Source organism: Glycine soja, chromosome 19 (assembly GCF_004193775.1).
Source record: "Glycine soja cultivar W05 chromosome 19, ASM419377v2, whole genome shotgun sequence".
Taxonomy (NCBI): Eukaryota; Viridiplantae; Streptophyta; class Magnoliopsida; order Fabales; family Fabaceae; genus Glycine; species Glycine soja.
Genome location: NC_041020.1, coordinates 23,428,840 through 23,451,375, shown reverse-complemented (window position 1 = coordinate 23,451,375; position 22,536 = coordinate 23,428,840). Strand labels below are relative to the sequence as shown.

Below are 22,536 nucleotides of genomic sequence, written 5' to 3'. Positions count from 1 at the left end.
AATCCGAAAATGCCAAAGAATTGGGTGTTGAAAAAGCATAACATGACCGGTGTGTGCACCGATGATATAGGATTTACGCTGGTAGACCTATAGAAACTTGGTTACCACAATGACCCTTTCATCATGGCAGAACAAGCTAGACAAGTATTTTACGTGTAAGACCCTTGTGATGAAAGGTGGTGCGTGGTTCTGCAGGGCAAAACAATTGGTGTTAATGTAGAAGATGATGATTCATACATGGACACCTATGTTAGTCCTTTGACCGCTCAAATCACTCGTAACGTTGTCGGAGAAGAAGAAGTTGACGATGTTCATGCTAATCGAAATGATCATGATGAAGGAGAATTGATTAACATCGTCTAATGTAATTTTCTGCAGAGACAGAGGTCACCAAAGCAAGTAAGTGACATCTACATTTTTCTCTGATTGAGGCATCGGTTTTTTGTTTTAGATGGTATCCTTAGGACTTCATACAACTCATGTTTGTCGCCAGTTTCATCATCCACCACCCTTTACTTCTCTGTCTTCTCACGTTTATTGTTGTTAAACCCATATTTATGCCTTCTTCCCTTCATGTCTTGTTTTATCACAACTTTAGCCGAATCTCCTATCTTCAGCACAGTTGAATCTCCTGTCTTATTCTCCAATGACACACTTTGATGGCTTGTATCTCTTTTCTTCGTATGTTCTAGTGCTTCAGCTTCAGAATGCATAAAGCAATCAGAATTTTCCAGTGATCACCAATGGCTTCTGCATCAGCATTGACACTCTCCACCCTCTTTGTTTTATGCTTATGTGCTGCATTTTGTGCTTCCTCGTTATAAATCTTAGATTTATTAGAGGTTGCACTAGAATGATCAGCACCAATCTGTGCTTCTTCCTCGTCTACCAGCTCAATATCTTTCCTTTCAACTTTTGTTTTGTAAATTACAGTGTAGTTTACAAAAGCAAAGGTGAAGCGAAAGATATTGAGCTGGTAGAGGAGGAACAAGCACGGATTGGTGCTAATCCTTCTAGTGAGACCTCCAATAAATCTGAGAATTATTAGGAGGAAGCACGGAATGCAACACAGAAGCATAAACCAAAGAAGGTAGAGAGTGTCAACACTGATGCAGAAGCCTTTGGTGATCACTGGAAAATTCTGATTGCTCTATGCATTCTGAAGCTGAACCACTATAACATATGAAGAAAAGAGATACAGGCCATCAAGTGTGTCATTGGAGAATAAGACAGGAGATTCAACTGTGCTGAAGATAGGAAATTCGGCTAAAGTTGTGATAAAACAAGACATGAAGGGAAGAAGGCATAAATATGGGTTTAACAACAACAAACGTGAGAAGGCAGAGAAGAAAAGGGTGGTGGATGATGAAACTGGCGATAAACATCAGCTGGATGAAGATCCTCCTCATTCTCAAAGAGGGGAACGAGCAACAATTTGAAGGTTGTACATTCAGGAACTAAAGAATTCAAAATAGCTAGTAATAAGAGGGATTTGTTTTTGGGATTTTCTAAGCACCAAGAGCGGCTACGCAAGAAGCTTGCACTTGAGGAGGGAAGGATATTTGCAGCTAATGAACACTTTTCTTAACTATTTGTCCTTCAGATTTTACTGTTTCTTTTTGCCAATATGTAAATATAAATAGTATAAGGCTATGGTGTAAAAACATGGTCTATATTTACTTCTAAGATTGTTAGGGGTAAAAAAGACCATGTCCATAAGCCATAGCCTTATACTATTTATATTTACATATCAGCAAAAAGAAACAGTAAAATCTGAAGGACAAATAGTTAAGAAAGTTGTTCATTAACTGCAAAAATCCTTCTCTCCTCAAGTGCAAGCTTCTTGCGTAGCCGCTCTTGGTGCTCAGAAAATCCCAAAAACAAATCCCTCTTATTACTAGTTATTTTGAATTCTTTAGTTCCTGAATGTACAACCTTCAAATTGTTGCTCGTTCCCCTCTTTGTTTTCTACAAAAAAGAAAATCAATATCAAAGAAAACATGGATGAAGTCCTAAGGATGCCATGTACATGTGTATTTCTGAAGATATAGTATTTATATTCCATCAAGCATACATTGACTATTGATTACATGTAATAGACTTTTTATAACATGGTTTCCCCAAATCACAATTAAAAAGCACAACTACCAATCTTTCAGAGTCCTTTGGTTAATTTGTCTTGTCTCCTTCTGTGGTGGGGTTTTGTTTAATAATATTATACTTTTGCCTTCCAAAAAAAACTTATGACTGATCCTCTTTTCATTAATCCTATTTTGTATGTTATTGTATAAAAGATCATGGGTTCTCCACCTGCCTCCACTCCTCCTCCTCCTCCTTCTCCTCCTACTTCGGACGCATTGGCTTCGCCGTTTTCCGTGAAGCGGACACGCAAAGCCTCACGTCTACGATCGTTGTCCACTAGACCACCTGATGCTGAGAGACCAGTGGTGCATGTTGATCCTGCTACCGGGAAGGCCGACGGTCCCCAAGGAAGAAATTAAGAACATATTTGGGGATTGTGGCGCGTGATAAGGTGGACATCACCTACAAGAACTGGAAGGAGGTCCCTACTGCTCAGAAGGACCTGATTTGGGAGGATATTCAGGTATTTCTCTTTTCTTATTTGATTTTGATTAATTAATAGACAAAAAATACATTATTGTAACAAATAAACTTTATTTGATGTTGTCAGGCGGAATTTGATATCCCAAAGGCTTCCGACAGTAGGACGAAAAGGAAGTTACTACAGACCGTGGGGGAGAGATGGAGGCAGTTTAAATCAAACCTCATGAGGAAATGGGCCCTTGCAGCCGATCAGGACGATGTCGAGGACACTGTCTATGAGAAATACGACATCAGCAAGGAAAAGTGGGCCCAGTTTTGCCAGACTCGCAGCGACCCTTCTTGGGAGGTATGTTCCTTGCCATTTAAGTTGTTTTTCATATTAAACATGATGTTTTTATACTTCATTCTACCCATTTCAAACATTATTGTTTAATTTTTTCAGGATGTGCGCATAAAGGCACAGGCCATCCAGAAGCAGAATACTGCCCCCCACGTTTTGTCTCGTAGGGGTTATGATTATTTGTAGCAAAAGCTCCTGGCTGAGAAGACAAAGAAGAAGCTAGAGGAAGCTTCACAGCCAGGAAGCGTTGATGGCATCATCGACCCTTCATCCCCGGTCAAACGCCATGTGAAGTGGAAGATGGCCCCCCAGAAGAAGACAGGGGAGATGACGACTGAGGCCGCAAAGGAAATTGCTGAGAAGATTGTAAGTCATTTTCAACTAACCATTACAATTATGTTTCAATATTTTGAGAATGCCATGTACCACTGTGTGTTTTCTGTGTAGGATTCGTTTGAGGAGCAGGCCACACGGGGATCGTTCGTCCCTTATGGACGTCAGGATGTTCTTGCCGCTGCTATTGGTTGTCCAGAGCACCCTGGACGTGTCCGTGCTGCTGGAGCCAGTGTCACCATCAAGCAATACTTTGGATCGGCTCCACGGACGTCCCGCAATGCTTCCTCCCTGCCTCCTGACGAATTACAGCAGCTGACCCAACAGATTAGGGACCAGCAAGAGGAGTCCATCATAGAGAAAGTGACGAGGCAGGTCATGACATCCTTCAACCAGCTTCAGTCGTAGATGCAATCTCAGGGACTTGCAGTGCCTCCTGAGCCTCTGGTTGGTCCCTTCGGTCCTTGAGTAAGCACAAAGGGGAGTTATGTTGATCCCTAAGGAAACGATCCTGAGACGGGTGACTCTGATAGGTGCGGCTTGTACATAGAAGCAGATCCTGCCCGCCTGGTTGCCATGGGGAGAGTTTATTAGGGATCCACTGTTGTTCATAACACTCCTTTGTTGCCTGGCCAAGTAAAGGTGAGCGTGGAGGAGGTTATAGATGCAGATGCTCCAGTTCCTGTACCCACTGATGAGGTTTCCTTAGTGGGGCAGGCACTTCACACCTTCCTTGCTTGGCCGACACATCTGGTCAAGTCTTTATCACAGCAGGTACTTATTGTCCTTACTATATGTTTCTTCTTTTTAAATTAATTCATTAAGCGTGCCTCAAATTAGGCTATTTAACTTTGTTTCATGAACAGGTAGCTGTGTCTCCAGCAAAACCACCTCCGAAGCCCGATCCGGAGGTCGATGATCCGCTTTATCTTATGGCATTGACCATCCCAGAGCTTTTCTTAAGGCCTTATCAGGTTAGATGGGATGGCACCGTGTTCGGGGTCGTTAATCCAGATTTCCCCCTCTACATAAAGCATGAAGACCTCTCCGAAATCGCACACGGTGGTCAATGTCTCAGCATATCAGTGTTACAGTTGTGGATTCTGTAAGTCTTTATATAAAAGGCTTTTAATTACCTATTTTATGGCTTTCAATTCATAAATATTTAACTTTGACTTAACATAAACAGGCATCTCACTGAAACATGTATGCGAGTGAGGAATTCTGATATCTAAGGATTCCTCGAGCCACATTCCATTCAGAGGTCTAGGCAATCGCAGTTTGAGTCTGAAAGTTACATAAAGAGTTGGATGCAGAGTTCACAACGCGATGTCTATCTTGGAGCCTACCTAAATGGGTAAGTCACAAAATAATTAAATTTAATTAATGTTTACTAATGTACTAACCCATTTTAGGTTCCACTGTAGCAGACACTGGCAGATGGTGGTCATCCTGCCCAAGGAACACCTAGTTGTCTGGTTTTGTTCATTGCATAACAGGCCAGACAACTACCTTAAGGGGATTATTAATAGGTTAGTGTTCTTTTCAATACATTTGCATTGTAATACCTCAACGTACAACACCAGTTTTTAATTGTTACTCATATGGAACAATGCTATCAAGGGCCTTGACGATGCTCCACAGCCTAAATCAAAGGCTTCTGCTAGGTGGATTGTCGTCAAGGTACGTCATTTACATAAAACTTCCACTTATATATATTTCTTTATGTGTCTATACACTAGTTGTTTAATTAATATCCAAATTTCATTATGTATTTAGTGTAAGACAAAAAGGAAGTACTGAGTGCGGCTACTATGTGATGCACTGGATGTCCACCATTATTTTAGGAACTTTTAGGAATAAATGAGAAGCAGTAAGTTTATTTCAAACAAAATCGATTTATTTATAATTTGTATTACATTATTAACTTATTATGATTTATTTCATCATGCAGTATTTTAACGATCCTAGACCATTAGAGCCAGAGAGATTAAAAACATTGTGGATCCAGTGGGCACAGTTTTATCACCGAGTTAGAGATCAGCCCTAGGATTTAGGGACATTATCTTTAGCTTTAGTTTACTTAGGTTTAACATTTTTTACATTTTCTATGTAACATGAACATTGAATTCATTTGATGATTGTTCTTTATGATAAATCAATTATTTGATGTTTATTATCATTAAAACTGCTTGAAAGCAGAATAAAATGTTTATTTGCTGTGAATTGGGCCTCCTGAAATTGCATTTGACAGGTACAATTTAGGGTTTACTATAAAAATAGAAAGTATATATAAAAAAAAACTTGAAAACAACATCGGTTATTAACAAAAACTGATGTTAATATCATAAACAACATCGGTTATTTAAAAAAACCGATGTCGATATGAACCTTAACATCGGTTGTAATAGAAAACCGATGTTAACGTTTATATATTAACATCGGTTATTTGTGTATAACCGATGTCAGCGTTTGTATTTTAACATCGATTATCTGTAGATAACCGATGTCAACTCTTGTACATTAACATCGGTTAGTTATAAATAACCGATGTGAACATTTGAATATTAACACTGGTTATGTACACATAACCGATGTTATACACAAAGAACTACACCAAATAAGTGTATGCATCATCAACGTTGACATCGGTTTTCTGGAAAAACCGATGTTAATGGAATATATTAACATCGGTTATCGTAGGAAACCGATGTTAATGTATTACATTAACATCAGTTTTTCTAAAAAACCGATGTTAATATAACATATTAACATCGGTTTTACTGGAAAACCGATGTCAATGTTAATCATGCGTACACTTTTTTGCTGTTGTTCATTGTGTTTAACATCGGGTATTTAGAGAACCGATGTTGTCATATACATGTTAACATCGGTTCTCCAAAACCGATGTTAACATTGGTACATTCAACATTGGCACTTTTCAAGTTATGCACTAAAGATATTAAATAATCGATGTGGAAAGTGTATTTTCTAATAGTGATTCTGTCTCTTGTGGGTTTGGAGAACCGTGAAACCAGGCTAATTTTGCTGAGACAAAATGCCTCTAATGATCTCTAATCAATGCTACTTTTCAAGTTATGCACTAAAGATATTAAATATATATGTTGCATACTTCAAATAATAAATGCATTTATCGTTATTTATTTTAATATAATATTAAGAAAATAATGTGAAAATATTTAAAAGTACTATACTTGTTAGATATCAAATGAATAAAAAAAATATCTCTACAAGAAAATATTATAAAAATACAACAAAGTGTGTGACAAAAGAAAATATAAGACATGTTGTATTTATCATGTATCATGTCTTAGCTTTATTTATAGATGTTCAGTTTTAAATAAATAAAAAAAAGCTTTATATTTAGATTACACGAGAGAGACAAGTGTATCCATTAAATATGATAAGAAATTATATTTATGATAAAATTAATAATAACAATTTTATAAATTATGTTCATCGATAAAGATAAAATTATTGAATTTCATTTTTACACTACTAGAAAATGCAGATTTAACATCGATTTTTGGCAAAAACCGATGTTAACATATTTACAACTTATTTGATCTTATCTTATGACACAAACACTTGTGTAAGTATTTGGGAGAGCTTATCTTGTGTAAGTTCCGTTGAAACAAGTTGGACGTTCTCTTAAAGCAAGGGTACTTAGGGAATTCAAGTTTTAAATATTTATTTGTACTTATAGTGGTTAGTGCTCAAATACTGTGAACTTCATTCTGTGACTTGGTATTAGAACTTTATCCTCCATTTACCTTGGAAGTTGAAGATCATTCCCATAGAAAATTTACACACAAAACAAAACACCAAACTTGTTATATGTAGTTAGTGATTCTATTTATGGTTTCTATGATATTTGAGCTTTTCATTGCAGGTAACCAAACTGAAGTATGATTCACATTAAGTAGGTTCTGCATTAGGATTCAAAGACCTTCATGAGTTCAAACTTGAAAAAGTCAATATATATAGTCCTTTCAACTACCAAAATGAACAAGTTTAAAAAATAAAGTGTATGCAGTTAATTAACATTAGTTTCAGACTAATTTTGGTGATATTCTTAGAATTGAAACGCTGTGCAGAAAACTTATCTTGCATGAAATAATAATTTTTGGTTACCTTACATGAAATAAAAAACAGTAATTTTATTATTGCTGGTACAGGAAAAAAAGAAAAGTTTCATATTATTTGGAATTAAGCATCAACTTGGTCGTTGGACAGTCTTAAAGAGAATTAACTTTTCCAGGTAATGGCGTAAATATTCTTCTTTAAAACCATTCCCCGCAATTAATCAATTTTTTGGTTTTAAAAATAATTAATATTGTAACAATTTAATTTGAAGAAAATATTTTACTGTAAATTTATCAATTTATCTTACCTAAACACAATAGAAGTGGCTACGAGTTGAACTGAGCTTAACAAAGTGGATAGTTTCTTCTTCCCAGCATTGATGGTACTCACTGTTTTCTAGTTAATAAGGCAAGTTCTCTTTTCTCTTGCTGGGATTTCAATTTTCCTTGGTTGAATATATGATTATGCTTATCTGGTTGGTTGCATGGATATGATTTTTATGTATAAACCCCAACTCTGCTTTGGTCATTGGAATTGAAGCTTGAACTATTCTGCTTTGGTTTGATGGGTTTGCTGTTAATTGATTCATAAGTCAAGATAGTTTTAATTATTTTTTTGACACTCGTATTGTGGTGTGTTAAATCCTATAAGATAGTTTTGTGTGGACCTCCTTGCGCAGTTCTGCTTCATGTCACTCACCCCTAGTTGTTGTCCTATAACTTCATTCAGTGGCTATTTGGGAAGGGACTTGAGTAATGGTGATATGAAATTATATTTCTTTACTTTAAGTTGCAACTTGTATTTTCTGTTAACTGAATAGATCTTGAGCTGTCACTTGCTCATCTAATAAAATCTTTGACTTATAAAGAAAAAAAATCAATAGAGGCTATTCTTCCCTTTGGCACTTAATATGTGGTACTGGAAAACATTTGTCATTCTAGACATAATAACTCTGTATTTACATAAACTTTGACCATATAATAAAGCTAGAGCTCAGACAAGGATGGTAAAGGAGAGAGCAACTTTGAGCATAAAATGCACAAGAGGGCCTAGTTTATAATATTTCCACCACCTTAAATTGATTCCCTCTATCCTTCACTAATTGTCCTCCATGCTACTCATCATGCTCCCTGTCCCTCCTTTTTCAAGGCCTCTTAGCTCACCAGTTTGGCATTTTCAATTCCAAAACAGAAAAAGAAAGATCTGGGTTGTATTCTCGATAGGGCCTCACTCACTGATTTGGAGGCAGAAGTAGTTGTTTAAGGCTTACTAATTGTGGATGTTTAATCAATTTATGTTAATCAACCCAACATACTTGCCCCACCCCCACTCCATCTATATGCTTGTCTTCGTTGAACAATCCATTGTTGGCATTTATCTACTTCCGAAACCAGAAGCTTTCATGGGTCAAATTGAAGGAAAAGACTGCTTTACGAAATTGCGTAGACTTTTGTCTGCCTAATACATAGCATTATTTGATCAAAGTGGTCATATCACTGTTCAAATTCATCAACTATTTATTAAGTTTAAAGCTGCATCATACTTACATCACGTGATTTTCTCATCACTTAGCTCTTAATTATGTCATAACAATAACATTGATAGTCCCTAATGACTAATAATGAGAACTTGTAATGGTTCGTAATTCAAAATTGGGTGTGTGAAATCATACATCTGTACTCTTAACTAATATTAGTAGTTAAATTAAAGTTGTCACTTGTAGAAGCAACCTTGTATCAAAGCTAGGATAATTAATTATTATCATGATACGTACGAAAGGACTAAGGTTGAAATTCAAAACTTGTACTTTAGGTTAAGCAACTTTGTTAGACGAAAAAGGATCTATTTTATTTCTTTCTACGGAAAAATCACATATAGCCCAAAAATTTCCATGTGTACGAACTATGAAGGGAACACGTAAAGCTACCCATTAGGCCAAAGCTGACCTTCTAGGGATAGGGCAGTAAAAAAAATGACCTTCTAGGAGAACATACATGTCCTTCTAGATTGATTGGCCCTTCAGCAGTAATGTTTTTTTCTGCCACTAATAATTTCTAGTAGCAAGACTCCAAAAGCATAGACATCAGATTTGAAAGAGAAAATTCCCTCCATTGCTTATTCCGGTGACATGGAATCACTGCATAATATCACATGGGACATAATATTAGATTAGAAAGCACCTAGTATAAGTAACAATAGGATACTTTAAGCCTACTCACTGTCACATATTGATATCTAATGTTTTTGGGAATGATGATTGATGTAGGTGGTCATTGAGTTCTTTATTGGATTGTTGCTCTGTTTTTTGACTTGTTGCTCATCATCATAGGTACAAATGTTTTTTGTAAACTTTTGATGTCGTTGCTTGTTACCAATGTTTTTATTACTTGTTCACTGCCATTAATGAGAATTGATATATGTTATACAAATTATGTTCATCATGAGTGAACCTTAGATTCTCGTTTGAAATTGTTGCTCTGTTTTTTGACTTGTTGCTCATCATCTTAGGTACAAATGTTTTTTGTAAACTTTTGATGTTGTTGCTTGTTACCAATGTTTTTATTACATGTTCACTGCCATTAATGAGAATTGATATATGTTATACAAATTATGTTCATCATGAGTGAACCTTAGATTCTCGTTTGAGATTAAATACAATGATTCTTGGAGACATTTGCATTAATCATTGCATTGAATCTTGAATTGTCCGTTTGGACAGTTTGGGGAGACTCATATTTTTATGGTAGATTCATGCGTTAAGGTTAAGATTATTTTGTTGAATTTGATGAAATTTCAGTACAATGCATTTCTAGTTCTCTGAGTGCATACTTGATTGTCAGGGAATTAATCTCACCGCTTTTATGTCGTGTACTTGGAGATCAATGCAAAATGCTACCGAAATTTCATCAAATTTAACGAAATCGACTAAGCTTGATGTATAAAACTATCATAAAAAAATGTCTTCCTAAATGGGATAGGGCCACACCTATAATGAAAAAGTGAGATTTTCATGCATCGAATAATTTTGTGAGTATCACGGAGTTATTATTTAGATGGATCAAAGTTGGATGAATGAAAGTCACATGAGCCTTGCATGTGAGGAAGGCGTCAAAGAGTTCTTGCAATTTGCTTCCAAAAGAAGTCGACTGGATGAGGATGGAAATTTTTTTGTCATTGTATAAATTGTTTGAACGGGAGACGACAAATAGTGGATGACATACGGGAGCATCTATTGTGTGATGGGATTAAGAAGAATTATACAACGTGGATATGACATGGTGAATTGACAAACATGCAAAGTGGGTCCCAATCTGAACCGTTCGATGTAGAAATGGGAGATCGCTTAAAGGATATGATTCGTGACCTTGGACAAGAGTCTTTTCAGCAAGCACATGCTCCTATGTATGATACATTGCAAACTGATTCAAAGAAGCCTTTGTATCCAGGGTGCAAGAATTCCTTGACCTTGTTGTCGGCAGTGTTAAGTCTGGTTAATGTGAAGGCCAGATATGGATGGAGTGACAAAAGCTTTAGTTCACTGCTTCAAGTAGTGCATGATATGCTTCCTGAGGAAAACGCGTTGCCTAAAAGTTACTATCAGGCCAAGAAGATATTGTGTCTAATGGGTATGGAGTATCAAAAGATTCATGCTTGCCTCAATGATTGCATACTGTACATAAATGAATTTCAAGAAATGCCCTAGGTGTGGGGTATCACGGTACAAAGTGAAGGATGATGACGAGTGTAGTAGTGATGAAAACTCAAAGAAGGGCCCCCCATCGAAGGTCTTGTGGTATCTTCGGTATCCTCCCATCATTCCAAGGTTTAAGCGTTTGTTTGCTAATGGAGACGACGCAAAAGACCTTACATGGCATGCAAATGGGAGAAATTACGATGGAATGCTCCGTCATCCGGCTAATTCCTCCTTGGTATTGCATGAAGTGAAAATACATGATATTGTGTATGATGGTATCGGGCCCAAGACAGCCAGGAAAGACATCGATGTTTATCTCAGTCCCTTGATTGAAGACTTGAGAAAGTTGTGGGATGAGGGGGTTTTAGTGTTTGATGGGTTTCAAAATGAGACTTTTCATTTGCGTGCAATGCTTTTTTGTACCATTAATGACTTTCCAACATATAGGAATTTGAGCGGTTACAGTGTTAAGGGCCATGGTGCATGCCCCATCTGTGAAGATGAGATAAGCTACATACAACTGAAACATGGTAGAAAAACAATCTACACTAGTCATCGACGTTTTCTAAAACCTCATCACCCCGATTGAAAAAAGAATTTAATGGAAGTCAAGAGCATGAAACTACGTTGATACCATTAAGAGATGACCAGGTCTTCCAGTAGGTTCAACACCTGAATACTATATTTGGAAAGACCCAAAAGAAGGAAAAAGTAAGACTTGCATATGGAAGAAAAGGTCGCTTTTGTTTGATCTTTTGTACTGGTCTGATCTAGATGTTAGACATTGTATTGATGTTATGCATGTGGAGAAAAATGTATGTGATAGTGTCATTAGAACGCTCCTTAACATTCAAGGCAAGACGAAATATGGTTTGAATACTCGTCAAGATCTAGCTGAGATGGGTATACGATCGCAGTTACATCCAAGGTATAATGGTAAAAAAATATACTTGCCTCCAGCTTGTCATACCTTGTCCAGAAAGTAGAAGATAAGTTTTTGTCAGTGTTTGCGCCAGGTCAAAGTCCCACAAGGATACTCTTCAAATATTAAGAGCCGTGTGCAGTTAAAAGATCTTAAGTTGGTAGGCCTAAAGTCTCACGATTGTCACGTGTTGATGCAACAATTGTTAGCCATGGCCATACGAGACATTTTTCCTAACAAAGTCAGGCTTGCCATAACTCGGTTGTGTTTATTCTTCAATGCCATATGTAGCAAAGTCCTTGATCCTGTCAAGTTAGATGAGCTGGAAAACGAGGCTGCTATTATATTGTGTCAGTTAGAGATGTATTTTCCTCCTGCTATTTTCCTCCTGCTTTCTTTGACATCATGGTTCACTTAATTGTTCATCTGGTCAGAGAAATCAAATGTTGTGGTCCTATTTATTTGTGGTGGATGTACCCGATTGAGCGGTACATGAAGATCTTAAAAGGGTATACAAAGAATCTACACCATCCAGAAGCATCTATTGTGGAAAGGTACATTGCAGAAAAAGCCATTGAATTTTGTTCAGAGTACATTGAAAAAGCAAAACCTGTTGGGCTCCCCGAGTCTCGATATGACGAAAGAGTGGGAGGTAAGGGTTCAAGAGGACTGCATGTTATCACTCCAAGTGTAGAAGTGTTGCAACAAGCTCATTTGTATGTATTGAATAACAATAATGAAGTTTTGCCATACATATTTCGCCAAGAATATTTAATGAAGGAAAGTAATCCAAAAATGTCGAAGAACAAGGTCTTGAAAGAGCATAACAAGACTTTTCTAGATTGGTTTAATGATACAATCTTTGCTGATGATAATGCTTCTAAAACGTTAAGAAAGCTAGCAGATAGGCCTAAAAGAAATGTTATAACTTGGCAAGGATACAATATAAAAAATTATTCATTCTATACAAAAGTACAAGACGAGAAAAGTACAATGCAAAATAGTGGGGTTACCCTAAGGGCTGAATCTCAACACTTCGCTAGTGTACATGATGACAATCCACGTGTAGCTTCCATCCCTTACTTTGGTTTCGTTGAAGAAATCTGGGAGCCTAACTATGTGAAATTCATTGTCTGTGTTTTCAAATGTAAGTGGGTTGATAGCAATATCGGTGTGCAGACCGATGATATAGGATTTATGTTGGTAGACGTTAAGAATCTCGCTTACCAGAATGACCCATTCATCATGGCAGAACAAGCTAGACAGGTATTTTATGTTCAAGACCCTTGTGATGAAAGGTGGTCAGTGGTTCTACACGGGAAAACAATAGGTGTTAAGGTTGAAGATGATGATTCATACATTGATACTTATGTTAGTCCTTTGTCCAAACAAATGTCGCCTAACGTCATCGGCAAAGAAGAACCTGACAACGTTCATGCTAATCGTAATGATCATGATGAAGGAGAATTAATTGACATCGTCTAATGTAATTTTTTCATTATGTATTTCATTTTAGTCCATTCAATTACATAAGTTATTGAGTTTTGTGATTATGTTGAAAATTAATGTTTTTTTTCTTTATAGGCAAATGACTACACCACCCAGCTTTCTTCCTCCTCCTCCTCCTCCTACTGATGCAGCATCACATTCCCCTTGTACATTGAAGCGGACAAGAAAGGCCACACGCCTAAGATCATTGGTGACTAGACCAGTTGGGGCAGAGAGACCCCTGGTCCATGTGGATCCTGCTACTGGGAAAGCGGACGATCCCCACAGAAAGAAGTTAAGAACATATTTGGTGATCGTCGCTCGTGATAAAGTGGATGTGACATACGAGAATTGGAAACAAGTCCCTGCTGCTCATAAGGAATTGATATGGGAGGATATTCAAGTATTTTAGCTAAATGTTGCATTTTGTTGATTAACAAAAAAATTCTAATTTAGTAACAATAAAATGTAATTTTTTGTTTGTCAGGCTGAATTTGATATCCCTAAAGCATATATTCAAGGACAAAAAAGAAAATACTTCTGACTGTGGGGGAGCGATGGAGACAGTTTAAGTCTGATTTGATGTCAAAATGAGCACTTGCAGCATACAAGGATAATGTCGAGGACACTCTATGTGAAAAGTATGGCATTAGCAAGGAGAGTGGGCCAAATTTTGTCAGAGCCACAGAAACCCTTCATGGGAGGTGACTTTGTGATTTTCATTGTTTTATGTTGGACAGGTGGCCTCAATAACTTAAGAGGGAGGGTGAATTAAGTTTCTAAATTCCCACTAACAAACTTTTAACCCCCTCCTAAATGATAGGCTTAGAATGCAGAAGAAGAAGCAGCAATCAATTTAACAATGTTCTTTAAACATGCAAGACAAAGTAAACTATAGTAAAATAACTGAGATAAAGGAAGAGAGAAATGCAAACTTGATTTATACTGGTTCAGCCACTTCTCGTGCCTATGTCTAGTCCTCAAGCAACACACTTGAGGTTTTCACTAACTTTGTAAAAGATCCTTTTTACAACTTCTGAACACCCAAGGAATCCCTTTCCCTTGTGTTCAGGAAACTCACAATTCAAGAGACAACCAGTCTCTTGATTACAATTGACTTTCTGAAAAGAACAGAAAGATTTCTCTCCCTTAGAGTGGATAATACAATTTGAAGTTTTTGGATGAACTCTCAATAGATTTGCAAGTGTTTGCCCAAGAGTTGTTGAGAGAGCATTTGACAATGAAGTTCTATTGGAATATCTCTCACTAGCTTTATGAAATCAGACACACACATATATAGGCCCTTCGTGCCTTTTCAAAATGGTTTGAAGAGATGTGTCCTTTCAAAAAGTTTTTTCTGAATTTTTTTCACTGGTAATCGATTATAGGTTTTTGGCAATCGATTACACAGTTATATTTTGAAGGGTCATGACTTTTGAATTTGAATTTCAAGAGTTTCGTTGCTAGTAATCAATTACAAACATCTGACAATCGATTACAGGTTCAAAATTCAAATTCAAAATCATTTTTAATAGCTATTTTTCAAAGCCTTGGATGTCTTGGAAACACTTTGTTTTGAGGCAAGGCTTGATCTTTAGTTAATCTTGATGCAAGGCTTTGTTTGTTGAAGCAACCTTGTAGGCATCATCAAAATCATGTATTCATACATTCACATTTTAAACTTTAAATTCACTTACTATTATACATTGTAATGATAACTTTCAATAATGTTTAATTTTTACAGGATGTGCAAAAAAAGGCACAGGCCATCCAGAAACAAAACACTACCCCTCACATGTTGTCTCGTGGGGGTTATGAATATCTAGAAAGCAAGTTGATGGAAGAGAAGAAAAAGAAACAACTAGAGGAAGCTGCTCAATTCGGAAGCACTAACACCGTGATTGATCCTCCATCTCCCATCAGACGACACGTGAAGTGGAAGATGGCCCGCAAAGGAAATTGCTGACAAGATTGTAAGTCACTTTCAATTGTTAATTGCAATTATTTATGTTTATTGTGTCATTGAGTAAACCAATAAATGTGTTCCTTACAGGATTGGTTGGAGGAGCAGGCCTCACAGGGTTCCTTTGTCGCCTATGGACGTCAAGGTGTGTTGACTGCTGCCATTGAGTGACCAAATCTCCCTGGTCGTGTGCGTGCTGCTGGAGTCGGTGCCACAATCAAGCAATACTTTGGACCAGCTCCAAGGACCTCCCACAGGTCTTCGTCCATGGCTCCCGAAGACCTAAAGCAGCTGATGCAAAAAATTAGGGACCAGCTAGAAGAGTCGATCACAGAAAAAGTGACTCAACAACTAATGTTATCCTTCTGCCAGATGCAGTTCCAATTTCAATCGCAGATGCAATCATAGGGACTCGCACTGCCTCCTGAGACTGAGGTTGGTCCTTCAACTGCTTGTGTCAGCACAAAGGAGAGTTGTGTTGATCCCTCAGGGAACGATCCAAACACGGGTGACTCAGACAAATGCGGGTTATACGTCGAAGAAATCCTCCCCGCATGGTTGCCATAGGAAGACTTTATGAGGGGTCCACAACCGTTCACAACATTCCTTTGCGCCATGATCAAGTCAAGGTTGGTGCTGAGGAAGTTACAGATGTAGATGTTCACATTCCTGTACCCACTAAAGAGGTGAAGTTAATGGGGTAGGCACGTAACACCTTCCTTGCTTGGCCGACACATCTTGTGATGAGGACATGACCAAGAGCAAGGGCAAGGATCCACTTGAAGGACTTGGAGGACCTATTGATGAGGACATGACCAAGAGCAAGGGCAAGGATCCACTTGAAGGACTTGGAGGACCTATGACAAGGGCTAGAGCAAGGAAAGCCAAGGACGCTCTTCAACAAGTGCTGTCCATACTATTTGAATACAAGCCCAAGTTTCAAGGAGAAAAGTCCAAGGTTGTGAGTTGTATCATGGCCCAAATGGAGGACTAAATGACACCACTTTATTTCAATTTTAGAGTGTTTAGTTTGTCTAAATAATGGCCCAATCCTTGTAAAGTTGGCTGACCAAAAATATGTTTTGGGTTAATCAACTAAAAGGGCTTTAGTTCAAGTTGTAATAAGGGCCCAATTGGCAACCTAGGCATCAGCCTTTTGGGAGACCAAATGGTGGCTGACTTGTTGGCTGTTGGGGGTGACTTTTGGTTGCCAACAATTTCAGTTACACTCAGCCATTTAGTTTGTTTTAATTCCCTAGGTTAATGGCATTAAGTTATTTTAATTCTAGGTTAGTGGGTCATTACTAAAATCTGCTGTAAAGCTTCTATATAAGCTGAACCATTTTATCAATAAACACAAGTTGAGTTTTATTCAGAAAATTAGAGTTTATCTCTTTTATCTTAGTGAGAGTGATTCTCCTAAATTCTTGAGTGATTCAAGAACACCCTGGCTGTATCAAAGGACTTTCACAACCTTTGTGTGTTGCCCTCGCTGGAAAGAGTGATTCTTTCCTTCCTATCATCTCCACCCTTGTTCTTTCAAACCACAATTCCAGAAAATCCACCTCTGCCCAAAATTATCTCGTGACCATAACTCCCATTTCACACACTCAAATTAAGTGATTCTTGAGCCTAAATTGAATTTCAAAACGAGACCTTTCACCTCGTTTTGGAATCACCTCATTTGGAGCCCTGTAGCTTCCGTTATTGCCATTTCTATATTTCTGTCCAGCCACCACTTAACCTACGTTTTACCATCCCATTCATCCATTTTATGCCAGAAACCACCTTATTAAGACCCACGAGATTAACCACCTTATTTTCCATCCTTTCCTTAATCAATTTCCGCATTTTCCATCAAGGTTTAATCCTAGACGATCCTAAGTCAGCCCTTGTGCCATGAGGGTTCATATCATTTGGTAATCAGAGCTCCGGTTCTAGGATCAACACTTCCTTTGCTGGAAATATTGGGTAACATCCTTCTTTATTCTCTTTGCCATTTATATTACCTTCTTATTCATATATATTTTTTTAGGCTGAACCATTGCAAAAGTTAAGCCTTTTGATCTCTTTGTTATAAAAAAAAAAAAAAAAAGAAGCAGAATTTCGTATAAGCAAAATTAAAAAAAAAAAAAAAATTGGGCTGAATGGTTCATGCTTGAAGAACTTAAAAAAAAAACTCTTTAAGGTAATATATTGGTTGCATGAAGGATTGTTACTTGAATTCCTAAATTCTGAATTTTATTTCCTTCATTTGTGCCTAAAAACATTGTTAGCCTTTTTCTTGGTTAACCTTTTCCTTGTCTAGCCTTACCTTACACATATTGGTGAATTGTTCTTTGTTGTGGCCATAATCTCTTGAATTGCCTAAGAACTCAAGGGGAATTAGAGTGGTAAAAGGCAAGAGTGTTTCATTAGAGAAAAGCCATAATTGTGTGATACACTTGAGTGGGTGAGGTATTCAAACAGCAACTATAATTGTCTTGTTACGTTTGATTTGTTTGTTTGAGATGTCAGGTACTAATCCTAATGATGGAGTGGGGCTTTCGCAATTCCAAATGCAAGCTTTGATGCAACATATGGAGAGGTTAATGAAACAACGAGATGATGCGCTCCATGAGAGGTTGGATCAAATGGAGAATAGAGATCATAATGAAGAAGAAAGGAGGAGAAGAGGGAATGATGGTGTTCCTAGACAAAACCGAATTGATGGTATTAAACTCAACATTCCTCCATTTAAAGGAAAGAATGATCCGGAGGCCTACTTGGAGTGGGAGATGAAAATAGAGCATGTTTTCTCATGCCACAACTATGAGGAGGACCAGAAGGTGAAGCTTGCCGCCACGGAGTTTTCCGACTATGCTCTTGTGTGGTGGAACAAGCTACAAAAGGAGAGAGCAAGAAATGAAGAGCCAATGGTTGATACATGGACGGAGATGAAAAAGATCATGAGGAAGCGGTATGTGCCGGCTAGTTACTCAAGGGACTTGAAATTCAAGCTCCAAAAACTAACCCAAGGCAACAAGGGGGTTGAGGAGTATTTCAAGGAAATGGATGTGCTCATGATTCAAGCAAATATTGAAGAAGATGAGGAGGTAACTATGGCTCGATTTCTTAATGGTTTGACTAATGATATCCGTGATATTGTTGAGCTGCAGGAGTTTGTTGAAATGGATGATTTGCTTCACAAAGCAATCCAAGTGGAGCAACAATTAAAAAGGAAGGGAGTGGCTAAGAGGAGTTTTACCAACTTTGGTTCTTCTAGTTGGAAAGACAAAGGTAAGAAAGATGGGGCTGCTACTTCTAGTAGTTCCACACCTATCCCATCAAAAACTCGCTCAAAGTCCCAAGAGGAACCCTCTAAAAGGAGTAGAGATGTGAAGTGTTTCAAGTGCCAAGGCCTAGGACACTATGCTTATGAGTGCCCTAACAAAAGGTCCATGGTTCTTAGAGATGGAGAATATATAAGTGAATCTGATGTTGAAGAGGAAGAGGAGAGTGAGTACGTAGAGGAAGAGGAGACTCCGGAGGGAGATTTGTTGATGATTAGGCGGTTACTTGGTGGTCAATTGAAGCATGAGGAGGAGAGCCAAAGAGAAAACATCTTTCACACTAGATGTTTAATCAATGGCAAGGTGTGCATGGTGATCATTGATGGAGGTAGTTGCACCAATGTGGCTAGTGCTAGATTAGTGTCAAAGCTAAATTTAGCTACTAAACCACATCCTAGGCCATACAAACTTCAATGGCTTAGTAAGGATGGGGAGGTGCAAGTGAGGCAGCAAGTGGAAGTGGACGTTTCCATTGGGAAATACAATGATAAGGTACTTTGTGATGTTGTTCCTATGGAGGCCAGTCACTTACTTTTGGGGAGACCATGGCAATTTGATAAAAGAGCCAATCATGACGGTTACACCAACAAGATCTCTTTCATGCACCAAGACAAAAAGATTGTGCTCAAGCCATTGAGTCCACAAGAAGTGTGTGAGGATCAAAAGAAAATGAGAGAAAAACTTCTTCAAGAGAAAAAAGAAAAAGAAAAAGTGAGCAAAATACTTGAGAGTGAGAAAAAGAGGGAAACACTTGAGAGGAAAAAGAGTGAACAAAAGAAGAGTGAAACACTTGAAGTGAGGGAGAGCTATTTAGCCACAAAAAGTGAGGTCAAGAGGTTGTTTCGTGCTAAACAGTCACTATATATCTTGTGTTGCAAAAATCAGATTTTGACCACTAACACTTTTGATGATTTTGAAGTGCCTTCTAGTGTTAAAACTCTTTTGCAGGATTTTCAAGACATGTTTCCACCAAATGTGCCAAATGGACTACCACCTTTGAGGGGAATTGAGCATCAAATTGATCTCATTCCGGGAGCTTCTTTGCCCAATAGGCCAGCCTATAGAAGTAATCCACAAGAAACCAAAGAGATTCAAAGACAAGTGGATGAACTCATTAGCAAAGGTTGGGTAAGAGATAGTATGAGTCCTTGTGCTGTCCCAGTGATTTTGGTCCCTAAAAAGGATGGGACATGGCGCATGTGTTCCGATTGTAGAGCCCTTAATAACATCACCATTAAATATAGGCATCCTATACCTAGGCTTGATGATTTGCTTGATGAATTGCATGGTGCATGTTACTTCTCTAAAATCGATTTAAAAAGTGGATACAATCAAATTAGGATTAGAGAAGGGGATGAATGGAAAACTGCTTTTAAAACAAAATATGGTTTGTATGAATGGTTGGTTATGCCTTTTGGCCTAACTAACGCTCCTAGCACTTTCATGAGATTAATGAACCATATCTTGAGAGAGTTCATAGGAAAGTTTGTTGTGGTGTACTTTGATGATATTCTTATCTATAGCACTTCACTTGATTTGCATATTGATCATTTAAAATCTGTCTTGACTGTGCTTAGAAAAGAACAATTGTATGCCAATCTTGAAAAATGCATCTTTTGTACTAACCATGTTGTGTTTCTTGGTTTTGTTGTGAGTTCAAAAGGAGTGCAAGTTGATGAGGAGAAGGTTAGGGCTATTCAAGAATGGCCTACACCTAAGTCTGTGACCGAGGTGAGGAGTTTTCATGGCTTAGCAAGTTTTTATAGACGATTTGTGAAGGATTTTAGCACATTGGCAGCACCTCTCAATGAAGTGCTCAAGAAAAATGTTGGTTTCAAATGGGGAGAGAAACAAGAAGAAGCTTTCAATGTTCTTAAGCAAAAGCTAACTAATGCCCCCATACTTGCGTTGCCAAACTTTCAAAAATCTTTTGAAATTGAGTGTGATGCTTCAAATGTTGGGATTGGGGCTGTGTTGATGCAAGAAGGCCATCCAATTGCTTATTTTAGTGAAAAGTTAAGTGGTCCTACCCTTAACTATTCAACTTATGATAAGGAGTTGTATGCCTTAGTACGGGCTTTGAAAACATGGCAACACTACCTTTATCCCAAGGAATTTGTCATTCATAGTGACCATGAGTCCCTCAAATATATCAAGGGGCAAGGAAAGCTTAACAAAAGGCATGCGAAGTGGGTGGAATTCCTAGAGCAATTCCCTTATGTTATCAAACATAAAAAGGGAAAAGGTAATATTGTAGCCGATGCTCTTTCTCGGCGTCATGCATTACTTTCTATGCTTGAAACAAAATTGATTGGTCTTGAATGTTTGAAAAGCATGTATGAAAATGATGAAACTTTTGGAGAAATTTTTAAAAATTGTGAAAAATTTTCAGAAAATGGTTTCTTTAGACATGAAGGCTTTCTTTTCAAAGAAAACAAATTGTGTGTGCCTAAATGTTCTACTAGAAATTTGCTTGTTTGTGAAGCACATGAAGGAGGTTTAATGGGGCATTTTGGGGTCCAAAAGACTCTAGAAACATTACAAGAACATTTTTATTGGCCTCATATGAAAAAGGATGTGCAGAAATTTTGTGAACATTGCATTGTATGTAAAAAGGCAAAGTCTAAGGTAAAGCCTCATGGATTGTATACTCCATTGCCAATTCCGGAGTATCCTTGGATTGATTTATCCATGGATTTTGTTTTGGGGCTGCCAAAAACAAGCAATGGTAGAGATTCCATTTTTGTGGTTGTTGATAGGTTTTCTAAAATGGCTCATTTTATTCCATGTAAAAAAGTTGATGATGCTTCCCATGTGGCTGATTTGTTTTTCAAGGAGATTGTGAGACTCCATGGTTTGCCAAGGAGCATTGTTAGTGATAGGGACTCTAAGTTCCTAAGCCATTTTTGGAGGACTTTGTGGAGCAAGTTGGGCACTAAATTGTTATTTTCAACCACTTGTCACCCACAAACCGATGGGCAAACGGAAGTTGTTAATAGGACTTTGGGAACTTTGCTTAGGACAGTTTTGAGGAAGAACTTAAAAACTTGGGAAGCTTGTTTACCCCATGTTGAATTTGCTTACAATAGAGCTGTTCATAGCACCACTAATTGTTCTCCTTTTGAAGTTGTTTATGGTTTTAACCCACTAACTCCTCTTGATCTTTTGCCTATGCCTAATGTTTCTGTTTTTAAGCATAAAGAAGGTCAAGCAAAGGCGGACTATGTGAAGAAGCTTCATGAGAGAGTCAAAGATCAAATTGAGAGGAAAAATAAAAGCTATGCTAAACAAGCCAACAAAGGGAGAAAGAAGGTTGTCTTCGAACCCGGAGATTGGGTTTGGGTGCACATGAGAAAAGAAAGGTTTCCGGAACAAAGGAAATCAAAGCTTCAACCAAGGGGAGATGGACCATTTCAAGTGCTTGAAAGAATCAATGACAATGCTTACAAAGTTGAGCTGCCCGGTGAGTATAATGTTAGTTCCACCTTCAATGTCTCTGATTTATCTCTTTTTGATGCAGATGGAGAATCCGATTTGAGGACAAATCCTTCTCAAGAGGGAGAGAATGATGAGGACATGACCAAGAGCAAGGGCAAGGATCCACTTGAAGGACTTGGAGGACCTATTGATGAGGACATGACCAAGAGCAAGGGCAAGGATCCACTTGAAGGACTTGGAGGACCTATGACAAGGGCTAGAGCAAGGAAAGCCAAGGACGCTCTTCAACAAGTGCTGTCCATACTATTTGAATACAAGCCCAAGTTTCAAGGAGAAAAGTCCAAGGTTGTGAGT

General features: G+C 37.9%; 1 protein-coding gene across 1 annotated transcript; it reads left to right on the top strand.

Moving 5' to 3' along the window:
- Positions 1 to 18,243: 18,243 nt before the first annotated feature.
- Positions 18,244 to 22,308, top strand: LOC114399965 (the record flags this gene model as incomplete). The annotated part of the gene is made up of 6 exons (XM_028362192.1): positions 18,244 to 19,308; positions 19,693 to 19,939; positions 20,387 to 21,022; positions 21,155 to 21,929; positions 22,086 to 22,207; positions 22,265 to 22,308. Coding segments are annotated over 6 exons (2,889 nt in total), but the record flags the coding sequence as incomplete, so codon positions are not given.
- Positions 22,309 to 22,536: the final 228 nt, after the last annotated feature.